The sequence below is a fragment of the Vicugna pacos genome, chromosome 11 (genome assembly GCF_048564905.1).
Source record: "Vicugna pacos chromosome 11, VicPac4, whole genome shotgun sequence".
NCBI classification, from domain to species: Eukaryota; Metazoa; Chordata; class Mammalia; order Artiodactyla; family Camelidae; genus Vicugna; species Vicugna pacos.
Window position 1 is genome coordinate 846,370 of NC_132997.1, and position 13,055 is coordinate 859,424.

Below are 13,055 nucleotides of genomic sequence, written 5' to 3' on the forward strand. Positions count from 1 at the left end.
GTGGCTTCCACTAGAGCGGTGGGACGGTCATTGGGTAAAAGCGAACAGATTGAAGGCACGTTTAGATGGTAAAAAGTAAATGATTAATTCTGTCTGTGAATGTAGGATGGAGTAAGGCCCAGGTTTCTGTGTGAATTAATGAGGTAAATGATGCTCCTGCGGTGATCTGAGGAGGAAAGCTGCAGAGGGAGTTCTGGGGGAAAACTGAGGAGTTCAGCTGTGGGTAAATTTAAAGGCTGTTAAATGTGTGGTCTGGGAGCTCAGGTGAGAGCCAGTAGTGAGTAGGGGGAGGGGAGAGGGACTTTCAAATCATTTTGTCTTGTGAACATACAAATAAATATGAGTAATGACTCACTTAACACCTCTATATTCTGGATTTAAAGCCCAGTAACATTTTGCTATTCAGACTGCAGAGGTTCTTAATTTTTTTTAATAGAAATAAATAGAAACAAAATATTGGAGTTAAGGAACATCTTAGAATTGATGTGTGTCCTTGTTTGTATTTTTATACCTCATCTGTTTATAACCATAATCTACAAAAAGTTAGCTTGCTTAGCATAAGAGTTTAACAGAGGGCCTTGACACACACTGTTTGGGGTTGAAGCTGATCTTCTTGGGCAAATTATGTAGCCTCTCTGTGCCTTAGTTGCATCTTCTGTGACTGCCCCCGGGCCCCTCATCACAGCAGATTTCCTAGACTAGATGTTGGGTGGGAGGCTGCTGAAGGGAATAAGAAGTGGCAACTGCTAGGGATACTGAAGACAGAGACAAAAACAGGTTAAAGCCGATATATTGAGTAAAAATACCCTCAAAAGAGAAAGAATCCCGCAGTGTTTTGAGCCACTTAGCGTCAGAGAAACAAAATCACGTGGAGCCAAAGCTCTTGAGCATATGAGTATTGTGGGTGGGAGGGTGTCATCAGAAAAGTTTTGAGAAAAGGCCTCTTCGTTTCCCTTGACGTTTCCAGTAAGGATGGGGAGCAGAAGTGAAAACCCCCTGCTTCACAGTTGAAGGTGCTGTTTTGTGCGAGACTGACCAACGTTTGGAGACCAGTCATCAGCGGTGGTGGCAAATGAAGAGGCTTTGGATTGGGTGGGGCACTTGCTGTGACTTTCAGGTGACCTGTTGGCTGGGGGCTGTGAGGAGGGCAGTAGGTTTACAGGGTGGCCCGGGCATACTCCCTGGCTCTGATGCTGCTGGTCTGATTAGAAGACCTGGGCACCCGCAGTCCTAATGGGGCAGCTCGGGATGTGGCCTGGGACACCTGCCGTGCTGAGGGCGAGAAGAGGGCTCCCCTGAGGGGGTGTCCCTGTGGAGAGTGTGAACGTCTTCCTGCAGGGAAGGAAGAGCCTCTGAGCAGGGGGCCGGATGCACAGGCAAGACCAGCCTAAGCACTGAGTTTTCTGGGAGCCAGAAGTCATACAGTGGCCCAAACCGCCTTGTTCCTGCGAGACTGGAGGGAAAAGATGCTGAAAAGACAGGCTAGAGTCAGACCCTGTATTGGATTATGAGTGACAGGAAAGGACTGTTCAGGCAGACACGAGAAAACCCTGTGGGCTTCCCAGCTGGGGCGTCATGCCGAAGGGAAGAACAGAGATATAGACTTTGCCACTTATTAGCGGTGTGACTTTGAGTAATATCACCCCACCTCTCTCTATATATCTTCATCTGTAAAGTGACAGAGTGACAAGCTCGTGTCATCAGAAGGCTTAGTTTAGCTCTGATCCTCTTTGTCCAGTCCTCTCAGTGCTGCCCTGCAAGGTTCTGCAGCGGCTGCTCTTACCCTGAGAAGGGAGGGCGTAGAGGGACATTGTAGCGCCCGAGGGCAGGAGGGGGGTGCTTTAAAACCAGTCATGTAACCGCCTGCAGCTGCAGACCTGCAGGCAATTTGGTTGACGGTCCTTGAGAGGACTTTGGAGGCCTTAGCGTCATCTTAAGTCTTGTTTTCCCTTGGGGTCCGGATTTGCCTTTGCAGATTGATGTTGAAGCTTTGGGCTTCTGGCAAAGCTGTTTTCAGAGATGGATATATACGTAAAATATCGTATAAAATAAAGTGATTTATTTAACTTGTGCGACTTTGCAGCTGTTGGGAAGAGCTCTGTTGGCCTGGTCTCCATGGAGGACACCAAGGGTCAGCAGAGCATTCGGGAGGGCAGGTAGCCTGCAGAGCTGCTGCGGGGTTTCTCCCCAGCAAGGCGCTCTGCTGAGTCGACTCTTCTATGAGTTTGGTTGCCAGAGGAGTAGACAGAAAGTTAATGAGTTCTGGAGGGATTGTATAATGACAGGAAGAATGAGGAAACCGTAGAGTTTCGGGACTAGAACACGCTTTTGGTTCCTGATTCAGTGTGTTCCATTACAGAATTGATGAGTTGTGTCTATTCTGGGACTTCATTGAAATAAACGTTCAGCCTAAATGTTAAGGGATTTGATTTATTTGGCTGGAGGACTCGAGCCGGGATGAAAGCCTCTCAGATCACTCTGAGGGACTGCTCCCAAGAGGTAGGGGAGGAGCTAGGATATATAGAAGCTAATTGGTAATTGGAACAATAAAAAAATTGCTTGTCATCTAAAGAAAACCAGATATCTCAAGTTCAAGTATTAAGTGCTTTTCTATGTATGGTGGGAAGAAAACATTTGGGTCATTGAATTCATTCCTTTGGCAAGCCCTTGGCTATCTAGGGCCAGTATCCTGTACTTTCTACACTGAGTCCGCTCAGAGGGCATCTCTGTGAGTGGCTGAGAGGCCGGGCTTCAGGCCTCTCCTCGCTGGAGTTTGGCAGCAGCCGCTGATGACTTGGATTCAGCATTCTTTTTTTACTGACATGGTTGCAGTATTTTCATTCACAGTGCTCCCCCTTGGTCCTTAATTCGACCAATATTTTGAGAGACATTTCATGACCAGTTTTGTCCCACGGTGCTACGATGGCTCATTCCTAGTTCAGGTGAAGAATCTTCTGAATTGCCATTCAAGGTGTTAGATTTTTTTATTAGGCCTTGTTGATACTAAAAGTTCTCTGGATCACCTGTCTTACTAGTCTATTATGATCCAGGAAGTGTTCACCCTTCATTGCTCATTCCCATACCTAGAATCACACTATTATATTTATTTTATTCAAAGTTATAAATTCTATCTGTTTCTTCAAGATGTTTGGCAATCATCAATCTTGTAGGCCTAGTTACACATTGGGAAATGTAACAGACAACAATTTTATAAAATAGGATATAAGTAATACAACTGGTAACGTTAATAAGGTCACGAGTAAGAATTTAATAGTTGAGAAGTTGTATTTTTGGGTTAAAATTTTGTGTTTCTCATTGAGTTTGATCTTATGAGAAAGTTCATATTTATTGTCAGGCTCACAGCAGGTATTAATTGGCCAGGTGAAGTCTCCCACCTTGTAAGATCAACAGTGGCCTAAGCAGAACTATAATTTCTTTTGAGAATAATGATTCTGAGGGCTATCTAGTTAGAGCCTTGTAGTAGGGAAACCCACCAAGGTAACACAGAAATACTAGACATAGGTAATTTATCATAAGCTTAACAATTGGAGTAGTTCATAATCAAAGGTTGGAGAAATTATCAAAGTAATTGTTATACAGGCCTGGTCCGGTGCCTTCGGTCAGCTGTCTAGTTCAGATGTCGTCTTCTTCTCATCCTGGCCTGGTAGCTTTTTCTCCAATTGGGCACTGCTTTAACGTGAGCAGTGCTCTATTGGCCAGTGCACTGCAGGGGCTGTTTCTGATAGGAAATGAATCCGAAAGTCTGTTTCCTTCAGCTTTGGTGTGTATGGTCTAGTTAAGAGTGCCTGATAAAGGGCCCTTCCATTCAAGTTGGAGGCAGTAATTTAAGTCATCCCTCTTCCAGTATGTATAATTCCCTGGCTGCAGGTCATGGGGCATTGGAACTTTACCCAAGGATAGATTACTGAGCTTCAGAAACAAACCTAGAGTATCCTTTTCATAATTCAATTAAACTGTACAGCAATGTGACATAACAGCAAGGAATGATCTGGGAAGTGTCTTAGTAAATATGGACCTCAATTAACAAAACTAGAATTAGTATCCACTAAAATATAATCTTTTTTTCTCTCTAAGGTTACCCTTAGTTTTCTCAAATAAAACCAAATGAAGATTAATTTCTTTACAAGTGAAGTCTGATTATTTGATAATATAGGCTATTTTAAATTGGCTGTGTTGGAAGTTTTAATACGGAGTCTCACGGTAGAATGCTAAGGTTTGCTAAGGCCAAGAAAGCCACGTCAAGGCTTTTCATGGGTTTCTGCCTTACAGATTTAGGTAAATTCTTTTCTCTTTAAAATCCTTAAAATACCTTTATAGTCCTATATCTATTAGGAGATGAACTTCCTAATTTGTCTGATAGAGCCACTGGGGACCTAAGTGTTTTTAGTCTCTTGAGGGATCAGATAGAGGGAAAAGATAACTGTTCCAAGTGTGATTACATAGGTATAATTTATCAAATTGCTGTGAACCATAACTAGCTTAAGGAGAAGAGGTTCTTTATGTCTGGGAAACAGGTTAAAAGCCAGTAGTATTTCAAACAATATCAAAAATTATAATCATATTCACCAGTTTACTCAGTCCCATGTAACTAATTCTTTTAATGAGAGTTTTCATTAGAACTTTAAAATTTCTTACCAAGTTTAGTTCAGTGCTATAGTTTGAAATTTATTAGAAAACAGTAAATCTCCTTGAAGAGAAAGCATTTTGCAAAACCAGCAGAAAAAAACAATTAACTGTCTATAAATGACAAAAGTTTTAAAAGCATGGTTAAACACCGGTACACTATAATCGATAAAGAAACCTGTTCACTATAACCATAATTATCACTGGTAACATTTCAGATATACCAGAATTTTAGGGAGTCCATATAATTTCTATAATATCTATATTAATAATATTTTCTCATTCAGTATAACCTTAAAAGTTTTATGATTCATTTGAAAATACCATGTTATTTAACATGCCAAATGAATCTTACTAGTTTAAAATCTCTCTTTGGGATGTTTCAGGGGCCCTCTGTAGCATCCCAAACTTAACAGGAGATTAAAAGAACTTTAATTAGAATTTGATATTTGTAGAGCTTGTTAAAAGATTTCAGAACACTTGCTCAGATAAACATATAGAACACTGTAAAGTAGTACTAATTCATTAACAAGAAAATACATCAAAAGTAAAGGCAGAACAGATCAGCTAAGTGGTATAAGAAGTTTTACAATATGTTACTGAATGTGGATTAACATTTTAAGAAAATTTTTTCCTCTTAACAGAGAGAAAACCAAATCTATTCTTGTACCAGCTTACTTCTAAGATTCACTTACGTTGCCCAATTTGATTCTAAACTTAGCCAATTCTGACCACGTACAAAACACTTTCCTCAGGTTTCCTTTTCCACAAGCCTTCCACAGATTTCTATACTCATATTAGTGTGTCCCTTATTTTCTCTTCCATTCAGAAGTAACCAGCTTCAGGAGAAAGTCACTATTTTTCATTAACAAAATATAATTCCATTCTTACATCTTCCTTTACACATTTATATTACTTTCCTTGGATACTGAGATCATTCCCTTAATAATAGAGATTTTTTCAGTGTGGCACAAACCATTTATTAATATTTCTAAACACCTTTAGTTTCACTGTAAGAGGAAGTTAAATATTAAGTAATTCATATTTCAATCTTATTTTATCTCAAAATGGCATAGCTATTTAATAAATCCCATCATTTAACTTAATTTTGCACAACTCTAGAATTTAAAGATACCAAACGTTTAGAGATTATCTTAAGCATACATTTCAAAAATATATATTAAATATTTACCCAAAGCTCTCATCTCATTTGCATTTAATTTACTTAAAATTTTACCACACCACATTAATACTGTCTTTTTTTTGACAAATCTGCAACAGATATAACAGGATTTTATTTGACATTCATTAAACCTAGGTACAGTAAAGGTATTATACTTAATATTGATGACTTTAAAGATGTCTATATTAATTAGAACATACTTAAACTAAACAATGTCATATATTATCTTAATATTGAATATTTTCCATTTCACGCGATGCTGAATGTCAATTTGTTCAGTTTTTATCTTAATACTTAATTTTTAAGTTCTTATTTTTTTACGTCAATTAAGCAGAGCTCTTTCACTTTGACTTTTTTTTTTAGCAGTAGAAATATCTCACCACTATAATGTGTACACTGGCTTATAATCAGACAAAAGCTAGAGATCTCATAGCTTCACTTTAAAACTTACTTATAAGATAGGTATAATAAAAGTTGCAGTAAGCTGAATTTGCTTGCTCAAATCACTAAGGCATACTATTTATGAAACAGACAGTTAAGATTTCTTCACAACCTCTGAAGGGCCCGTCAGAGTTCTGAGTTTTAAAATGCCAAAAATTTCTTGGCCTTAAGTTCTATTTCGTTGAGGAAATTAGGCTCAGTCTAAGGTCACTGTTTGTTGTATTTATATTTCTGATCTGCAAGACAAAGACACTCTCTTCCAGGTCCCCAGAGAACAGCTCTGTCAACCAGACCCAATTTTATCTCCTTAATTGACATTTTTGTGTCAGTGAGAAAAGCTGTAAACAAAGAATTCCATGTTTTAAAACTTTAAGGTTTACTGAATCATGTCTTCCAAAGCTTGCATAAGGCATTTAGTAAGGTCTCTTTTCCTTGAGTTATAAGTTAAACCCAGGGTAAAACTAATTATATTTTTTTATTAGCCACTCAATATTAGTTTTTAGATTTACGTTATATTGGACTGCTCATGTAACTCTACTGGTTTCCTTTACTTTGTTCAATTAATATTTTCAGAGGGACAGATATGTGCCCAGCCTTATAATACCAAGAAGGGGAAGCGTTTTTCCACTGAAACATATCTATCCCACAACATAAGCAAAAGGATTGTATAAAGACCATTTAAATATACCAATTTCACAATCTTTTATCTCAATTTTATTAAATCTTATACCTTTAATTTTTATATTTATTAGGTTTAATCAATAATTCTTATTTCTAGAAGGAGTGCCAGAAGCATTTTTTTTTTGTGCATTGTATATAATTTTATAGAAGTCTCTAGGATGCCCAAGTTTCAGCCAAAGAGCTTAGGCCCTTCTCAATTTTTAATTTCATTAATTGGTCTGTTGTCGCAATCATTGATCAAGTATTTCAGTCTATATATACATATATTTTAAACTGTGGTAAATAAAACTGACTTGTTTGAACTTTAATGTTGGGGGGGAGTAGGTGATTTTTTGGTCCTTTTTTTTTAACTTTACGTAGCGTAGTATCAAAACCTTGTATGTAAATCCAAAAATGTCCATTTTATTTATCTCATTCAAAATAACCATATAAAAATATTTATCCATTTGGGATAAGATTCTTATCGTTCTTTTTTTTCGACATTTTTACAATCTTTTTTCCAGTTATTCAATTTAATTAACATTAATTATTCTAAGTTTTTATTAGCATCTCTAGAACCATTTATTGGGAAGGAAAAACACAAATGTAGCTTTTCAAACCAGTTTTATTTTTTTAACTAAGTTCTTAGGTTAACCATTAGATATATTTTTCTACATTTAAACTTGATTTTAATAGGTACCAATAAAACAGCTGTTTATAATGAGATCTCTTAAAACTTTCCCCAATTTAAAAGTTTTTCCAAATTAAAAGATCCATCATATGGCCATCAATTTATATATATATAAATATATATATAAATTATATATATATATATATATAGTGATTTTAAACCAATAAATGAAGCGGCTCTTCCACATGATTGTCGGGGTGTTGCCTAAATAAAATTCAAAGGTTTTCTCTCCAAAAGCTAAAGGCCATTGTGGTCCAGGCTGATGCAGCAAAGTTTAAGATGTCAAAATATCTGAAAATTGGTACAATCAAAGAATTGCTTAGAATCCCAATTTATTTGCATGGCCACCATATGTACACAATTGTTGAACCTTTTGTATGACAGAGTCCAAGGTTTCCTTTAAAAAATAAAGTAAATATATATATACATACATACACACACTTAATACACCCAGAGAAAGATAAAAAATTTACATTTCAAGGACACAGGAAGAGAAATCCAAGTTCCTCCTAAAGGGGATTTTGTTTTTATAAGTTCAGAATTCCAAAAAATGTTTTTATCAGGCCTGTCAATTACTTTCAGAGTGAGTTTTTTTTTCTTACTCCCAGTTAATGTTGTAAGTTTTGTATGTACATAAACCTGGCTGGGGTAATAGTTGGAGACAGGCAATCTGTCATTTCTTTTTCTTTTCTTTCCTTTTCTTTTCTTTATTTTTTTTTGAATGTTCTATTCCCCATTGTAAGGTCGGGTTCCCAGAATAAATTTGTTGGTAAGATTTCCCACAGGGACAACTTGGTGGCATGAAGTCTTTGTCACTACCACTGCTGGAAGATTCTCTGTCACCCGAGAAAGCTGTTACGAGCCAGGAGGATGGTCCGAATTCTCGAGTTGAAAGGTTCCTCATAAGAGTTTTACTTTTATCCTGAAAAATTCAATGGTTGTAACCAAATTGATGAAAATATTAGACCAGCCTCTTACCTAACCACTCAGTCCTGAACCCAGTGTCTTTCAACTTGGACCCACTCGGGATGTCTCCCCTGGGTGAGTATTTTCCTCATATATTTCCACCAGCCCCACTTTGGACATCTCCTCAAGGTGGGTATTTCCTGTTAACTTTCAACCAGGCCCCACCCAGTATGTCTCCACTGGGTGGGTAATTCACCCCAATTTCTTTCAACTGGAGGGCCACGTACCTGGATACACCGCCAGATAAAACTCAGGATCATCAGCCAGTATGTGAGATCTGAGAACCAGGAGAGACTCACCCAAATTCATCTGGACTCCCCGAGGAGGCGGATGGCACAAAGGGCCACTGCTGGTACCAAGGCTCCGGTTACTCGGAGAGTCCAGGTGGAGAGAAGTCTGCCGTGGGTCCCTTCAAGGTGTCCAAAACTGTTGAGTGAAATACATGTGCAGCCTAAAAGTTAAGAGTTATGTTTTATTTGGCGGGAGGGCTCGAGCCGGGATGACAGCCTGCCAGATCTCTCTGAGGGACTACTCCAAAGAGGTTGCGGAGGAGCTAGGATATATAGGAGCTTTACAACAAAGACCAGATTGTTGGAACAATAAAGGATTGCTTGTTATCTAAAGAAAGCCAGGTATCTCAAGTTCAAGAATTTAGTACTTTTGTATGTATGAGAGGAAGCAAATATTTGGACTCACTGAATTCAGTTTTTAGACAAGCACCTAGCTATCTAAGACCAGTAAGTAGCCTGTCTTTTCTTATTCTGATTCTGCTCAGAGGACACCATTGTGAGTTGCTGTAGCGGCTGGGCTGCAGGCTTGTCCTAGCTGGGGGGTGGTGGCAGCCTTTAATGACTTGGTTTCAGTATTCTTTGTTTACTGTCATGGTTGCAGTATTCTCATTCACATTGTACTATGTTCGTTCACAGACTGATTATGTATAATCTGCAAACTTGGAAAGCAACCGAGATGGAATTACTGCAGGTACCTTCTACTTTAATAAGCCGTGTGCAAACATATACATGGAGGAAGCATACACTTGGATTTGGTGGTGCAGGGAAGGGTTTCTGCACATTACAGGACAACACAGTGCAGAATTCCTTAAGTCCACTTTTCTTTACTGTAGTGGTTTCTGAGAACTGTTTATGGTAATTAACCAACACTGACAAACGGTGGCACACATTGCGTTTAAGAGATGGCCGGCTGCAAACTTGTGTTTTGGACCGGTGGAATTCATAAGCAAGTGGTCAGGTGGATGGGATAGAGATGGAGCCAAGGCCTGGGCCCAGATTCCAGTTTAAATTGCCATTTTTTCACCATAGGGCCTTGGACTAGAATGTAAACTCTCTTAAACTGTTGGAGAATCTGTGAAATGGGCATGATAATATTCGTTTCTTCCTGGGATTGTTGTAAGTTTTAAAGAGTTTTATAGCACACATGAAGCACTTAACACACTGGCACTTAGCAGTGTACAATTTGTGCTACCACGACGCTTGGCTTGTGTCAGAGCCGTAAAGGCAGCATTTGTCTCTTGAGGATGCACTGGTAGCCCCTTGGCTAGGTTGTAAATTTGGTGATTTCCTTTAATCCTTGTAACTCTGTGTGCCATGGGCAGTTATTTTCATGGACAGATGAGGAATCTCATGATAAAGAAGACTGTGTAATTTGCCCAGTCAGACCATAATTTTGGGTGCAGGGGCCTCTGTTCAGCATGGGCCCCTGGGCCTTGTGCCCTCTCTTTTCAGCACCAGAGCCAGATGTGGGGTTGGCTGTTTCCCTGCCCAGGATATCCGGCAGGCCACAAGACACACCTGGTCCTGTGCTGCTTGAGCAAAATCTCCGGAGGAGAGGCAGTTACAAAATGGATAAACATAAAAACAGACGACAGCAAATTGTGATCAGCTCTGAGAAGGAAAGGAACACGTCTCGTCGTGCAGAGCTGGGAGCTTTCCCGTCGGGGCTGCTCTGGGGGCGTTCATCTCAGCTAAACAAGCTGTGCTGCTGCACCAAGGCAGGAAGGCAGGGCGCGTGTGGCCAGGTAGACAGGGCCTCATTGATCGTACTCATTCCCCATTAAGCAGCAGGTGTCACGGGCACTTACCTAGCAAAAAGGTGTCGGCCATAATCATCACGCACTTTCCTTGGTAGTTTTATTTGCCCCAGCTTTGAGATGAGGTCATTGAAGCTGGGGAGTTTGCTGCATGCCAGTGATTTCCTTGGAAATACCCCCACTGGTCTTTCAACTTAGACTGGTGTGGCTGTCATGCCCCAGTCCTGTGAATGGCATCGTTTAGCTTTTCCCAAGTGGCCCAAATTACTGATATTGATATGCTTAATTCGTAGGAAATTGTATGTGACAATAAGAGTAAAAGGTAGTAAGAAATTGTTTGGAAAACTAGAAAAAAACCTATTCTTCCCCAGCTGGGGGAGTGTACCCTTTATCACTCACCCCACTCACTGCCTGTCACATCATCCCTGCAGACTCCGTGTTCAGAAGCCACTCTGAGCCTTTGGGGAACATTTTGCCTCATGACACTTTTGACTAGGACCTGCGAATTCTCTGTCCTGGTTAACTCTCTCTTCAATGCCATTTAAATTTCTTGCAGGTTCCTCCGCTCAGATGTAAGAATAGCCTCTTTAAATTTCTTGATGCAGCTCCTTAATGAAGATCTTGGGAAGGAAACCTAGCCAAACCTGGGAGGTATGGACATAGTGACTTCAACCTCAGCATTTTGTGAAGTTCAGAATCAGAGGGGTGGGTGACTCAGGAAAGGCATTTTTAAGGTAACAAGGGGAAAGTGAAAGGACGCAGGCTGTGTGAGAAAGAAACGTCTCAGTCCAAGCCAGCAAGGCACCTGGGTTCAGGATGGAGTCTGGCGAGTGCAGAGTACAAAGAAAGAAGTGGTGTGATGGGAGGGAGGACAGTTGGGTACCTTATTGGGGAGGAAAAAGTGGGCAGAACATTTCCTGGTTGAACAAGAGGATTGTGACATGATGTGCTTGTATTTTGGAGAGAAGGGTTTTGTGGGGACAGGCCTAGGATTACGCTGTCTGGCTGGGGAGTCAGCACAACAGAGAAACACAGAGAACCGGGCAGACGCCAAGGCCCATGCTGGGGGAGAGGCTGCCCGCCAATTGGAGCACTGGAGGCTGCTTCTGTTCCTTAGCTGGGGCTTCAGACTTCCCTTCACAGCCCAGTCCTGTTGATACAAGAATAAAAAACGTTGGGCATGAGAAGGGCTGTGTCCCAGGCTTTGGTTGAGCCCCTGGGATGTGCCCCACCAGATTTTGTTCCTTGGCTTCGTGCAGTAAAGTATTCAAGAGCAAGCCAGTGTTGAGTAAAAGTAGATTTATTCAGAGAGATACATTGAAATGCAAGAGAAACGTCACGAGGTGTGGGGGTTTCATGCACAGATTAGAAGTAGGTACACACCCCACAGACAGAAGGTCTGTCTTCTCCAAAGAGGGACAGAGAGTGGTGACCGCGAGGTGGCGCTGTGTTGCTTGTTTTCTTGGGCTTGGTGGTTTCATATGCTAATAAGTAGAAGGACCAGCCTTAGGGCAAGGGTCTGGGATTCCCAGGGAGTTGGCCATTTCCCACAATGTGACATTTGGTAGCTAACATTGGGACTGCCATGGTGCCTGGGGCATGTTATTCACCATGTTACTATTACAATGGGTGTTTACTGAAGCTTAAGACCTGCTAGAAGTTAAATCTCTTCATCCTGAGACTCAAGGCCTATTGGGGTTTGAATCCTTCACCATTTTGATGTTAATTGCTGTGGCCTTCCTAGAATGGCTGTGCTCTGCCCCCTTCCATCCTATCTCACTGTGATGACACAGAGACAGCAAAGGCTGGGCCCTGCCTGTGCTCCTGCATTTAATGGCGGGAGTGGTGGGGTTGCCTTATGATGACTCTGAGTGGTGAGAAGGATGTTTCAGATTTTCCCACGTGAGACATGGGGACCTGACAGCAGTCACCGCAGATTTATTTCACGGGCATCATTGCTTTTGTTGTTACAGAAACAACAGGCCAGCCAAGAAACAAGAATCACTCAGAGGGTTGGAGTACTGAGATTTATTATGCTGGCGGGCTCAGAGGGGCTTCTGTTCCGAAGCTCTGAGCACCTTCAAGACCTGCACATGAGGTTTTATAGGGTTAATTACAAGCATGGGGCTATTAGCCAATAAGGCTCAAACAACAAATAGCAAGGAATCAGTGCACTGAAGCTTATCAATTTGGAAAGATCACGTTACTGACAATTGTTGACCTTAGGTTTACGATTTAGCTTATTAACCCAGTAAACTGACGCTAAACTTCAGATTTACGAGTTAGCCCGGCAAAACTTAGATCAGTAAACCGACACTTATCACACTTAGATTTGTAACTTAGCTTGTTAGCCCAGCTGGGCTTTTCCTTCACAGTGTCACTTATCTTTTCTATTTTTCTTTTTTTCTTTTTTTATGTATTTA

General features: G+C 40.6%; 2 protein-coding genes across 12 annotated transcripts in view; both read left to right on the forward strand.

Moving 5' to 3' along the window:
- The window catches only part of LOC140699576 (trafficking protein particle complex subunit 9-like), a 325,083-nt gene that overhangs the window by 249,070 nt on the left and 62,958 nt on the right, over nt 1-13,055 (forward strand). The window lies entirely within an intron of this gene.
- LOC140699572 (trafficking protein particle complex subunit 9-like) overlaps nt 1-13,055 on the forward strand; it is a 59,641-nt gene that overhangs the window by 32,798 nt on the left and 13,788 nt on the right. For 3 of the 11 annotated variants that reach the window (XR_012077760.1, XR_012077761.1, XR_012077762.1), the window contains exons 1-2: nt 9,299-9,566; nt 11,189-11,283. The exons of 1 other annotated variant lie outside the window; for it this stretch is intronic. Coding sequence is in view for 2 of the 10 variants with exons in the window: in XM_072972229.1 (XP_072828330.1) it covers nt 8,394-8,423 (30 nt within the window). In the remaining 8 variants the exon portion in view is untranslated. Of the gene's footprint in view, nt 1-967; nt 1,205-8,393; nt 8,622-8,732; nt 9,002-9,298; nt 9,567-10,327; nt 10,449-10,468; nt 10,621-11,188; nt 11,284-12,605; nt 12,879-13,055 lie in introns of those variants that run through there. 7 more of the 11 variants (XR_012077764.1, XR_012077767.1, XR_012077758.1 and 4 more) reach the window with 6 other exon arrangements.